Source organism: Formica exsecta, unplaced genomic scaffold, assembly GCF_003651465.1.
Source record: "Formica exsecta isolate Colony F162 unplaced genomic scaffold, ASM365146v1 scaffold3330, whole genome shotgun sequence".
Lineage (NCBI taxonomy): Eukaryota > Metazoa > Arthropoda > Insecta > Hymenoptera > Formicidae > Formica > Formica exsecta.
In genome coordinates, this window is record NW_021850583.1 from 17,575 (window position 1) to 20,019 (window position 2,445).

At 32.2% G+C, this 2,445-nt stretch overlaps 1 protein-coding gene across 4 annotated transcripts; it reads right to left on the reverse strand.

Moving 5' to 3' along the window:
• Window positions 1-618: 618 nt before the first annotated feature.
• On the reverse strand, window positions 619-2,285 carry LOC115238415 (ubiquitin carboxyl-terminal hydrolase 7-like). 4 transcript variants are annotated; one of them, XM_029812201.1, is made up of 3 exons: window positions 2,215-2,285; window positions 2,051-2,153; window positions 619-1,893 (listed from the first exon to the last, which is right to left on the reverse strand). In XM_029812201.1, the coding sequence occupies exons 1-3, from the start codon at window positions 2,266-2,268 to the stop codon at window positions 1,790-1,792; spliced, it is 261 nt and encodes an 86-aa protein (XP_029668061.1). In that variant the 5' UTR covers window positions 2,269-2,285; the 3' UTR covers window positions 619-1,789. The 4 variants fall into 4 exon arrangements, with proteins under 4 accessions (XP_029668061.1, XP_029668059.1, XP_029668062.1 ...); XM_029812199.1 differs by having other exon boundaries at window positions 619-1,914; XM_029812202.1 differs by having other exon boundaries at window positions 2,051-2,147; window positions 2,215-2,280.
• Between the last annotated feature and the right edge of the window lie 160 nt (window positions 2,286-2,445).

The following is a 2,445-nucleotide window of genomic DNA, read 5'->3' on the forward strand; positions in this document are numbered from 1 at the left end:
ATGTACATGTGTGTGTGTATGTGTGTGTGTTTGGTGTACCATTTTATGCCACTTTACAAAGTACAAATTTCGCTTTTGCACTTTGAACACATTATGATTTTGTTATGACTTTCAAGTGGTCTGCAATTCTTTAGAAGTTTAAACATTCAAAATAGCTTAAATTTACATCCTTATAGATCTAACTCATTTAAAACTTATGAGTAATAAACAGTTTCTTAACATAAAATGAAATTTATTAAATAATGCACACGTAGAAAGCTCGGTATCCCTCTTCTTTGACATTTACAATTAAACTATTTCGAATATTCCAGAGGCGGCGGTATGATGTTTAAATACATGTTGGCTAAATTGAATTGATCACAGTAAGGTGTAGAAAATGATAAATAAGTATCCGCAAATAGCAGAGCTCTTGCGCAACACGCGGGTTACTTTCCTGAAAATCATTCGTGCGAGATCTACTTTTTTGTCGTATTTTATAAATTAAATATAAAAAGGAAAAATAAGTTGCTAATTTATGATCAATTTAATAAGAAAATACTATGATGATTTCTGGATGATTAAATCATTATCTCCTACACATTGCTTCTCAAAAATGGAGCAGTTAAAGGTGAAGCGGTGAAAAAAAAAAAGAAAAAAACGAATACGTTATTATATGCGATTTGCTTAAACTAGCGTTTGCATCTCACCGAGAATTTCTTTGTCTAGATTAAGCATTGCTCGTTTCGTCAATTTCTTGTTTTAGATATCTATATACCCTTTTATATTTGCATTTTACGTACTGGCATTATATAGTAAAAAATATACAAGATAAAACTCACAAAAAATATGCTCTAAGAAGAATAATATTCCAGGAAAGGCAACTTAGAAATTTAGCTTACGCACTTTCTATCCTCTTATATTCTTATAACGCGACATAAAATAAAATAGTTTTCTAGATTTTGTTCGAAAATACGAAGAAAATACAAAAGAGAAGGAAATTCTTGAATTATATTTCGAATCAATGGAATAGATTTGTCTTAAATGTTAGAATTTTTATGAGACGATATACTTTGCGTCACAAAATCTTCGGGTAAATTAAAAATGTGACATCGCTCTTTTTTCTAGCACAATATTAATGGCAAGCTCCACATTTTGAATATTCTGAATACAGACACAGCATAAAAGGGGAGTGTGTAGGCAATCTTTCTCGATACCAATAATACGTTACGAGTGTTAAATGTTACATCATGCAGAACATAATATGGTACCTCTTGGGATGTAACAATTATATACAGATTTTACGTGATAGGATAAAAGCCGGTATATTTCTCACACAAAAGTCACGTTTTCCTAATAAAATAAAATAAAAAAAAAGAAAGAAATAGTTTATTAGAGAGAATTATCAGAGACACAATAATATTAGGTACAATGTATGTGCATTTTATAATCAAACATTCTCGAAGTCTAGGCGAAAATCCGTACTGAGTGACGCCAAAGTAAGCATCGGGCCAATAAAACTTTTACAAATTCGAATCGAGGAACTATTTTATCGCTCTTCCATGATGCATAAAATAGCACTGCACATTTCACGACAATCTTATAATTCATCGTATACAAAGCTTGGATTTACCTTCCGATATCGTTCTCGCAGTATTAAAATTGCATAGTTTTAATCTGGCTGAAGAAACGAATACATAAAAGCATTTTCCAACCTTTAGTATATCAGACGTCATTCTCTTACTATACAGAGTCGTATATAAATTATTATAAGTGGCTGCCTAATTTAATTTCTTCTTCGTGTGGTGGAAATTTAATTGTAAATCTTAATGGCCTTTTCGAGGTAGTTGATACGAGAGCGCTTTGGCGCTTTGTTGACATGTTCCAGGCCAAGCCAAGGCCTGTGTGGCGATGTGCCTGCGTTTAAAAGTGGATAGACTACAAAATTTATTCTTCATCAGCATCATATTACAATGTACTATGTACTAAATATAGTGAGACTATGCGATTATTCGACGCTCACTTTATTCGCATGCGTTAGAAAATGGAGAATAGAAACATAATTTATACTTACTCTGACCGGAAAATCTAGGAAGGAAATCGTCGACTTTGATACAACAGTCCGGCGAGTCGATAATGAACTGTGGCTTGCCCATTGACACCACCGCGAACTTAAACTTCAAAGTTTTTTTATGAATTCTCATAAGAGATCAAAAAAGATTAGCTAAGGATGCCTACCTTTTCGAATTCTTTTTCCTGTACTCCTAATTTCTTTAGCAATCTATCCTTCATTTTTTGAAAAGGTTCACCCTATAAAGTACAGCGTTACAATTATTAAAATGCATCGTGTGTTAATTATATATATATATATATATATATATATATGTATTATGTTATGCTTATTTCAAAAGAATTCTACGTTATATGTCAATTGGCCTCCACGTGGCGTCTCCTGGAAATGCTCTGTAT

What these genes read in the sequence shown, in the direction of transcription:
- LOC115238415 (XM_029812199.1), bottom strand. Translation starts at nt 2,268, where the DNA reads ATGAAGGATAGATTGCTAAAGAAATTAGGAGTACAGGAAAAAGAATTC. An exon ending in AGGAAAAAGAATTCGAAAAG is followed by an intron (nt 2,154 to 2,214) that starts GTAGGCATCCTT and finishes AAAACTTTGAAG; the next exon opens with TTTAAGTTCGCGGTGGTGTC. An exon ending in TCCTAGATTTTCCGGTCAGA is followed by an intron (nt 1,915 to 2,050) that starts GTAAGTATAAAT and finishes TAAATTTTGTAG; the next exon opens with TCTATCCACTTTTAAACGCA.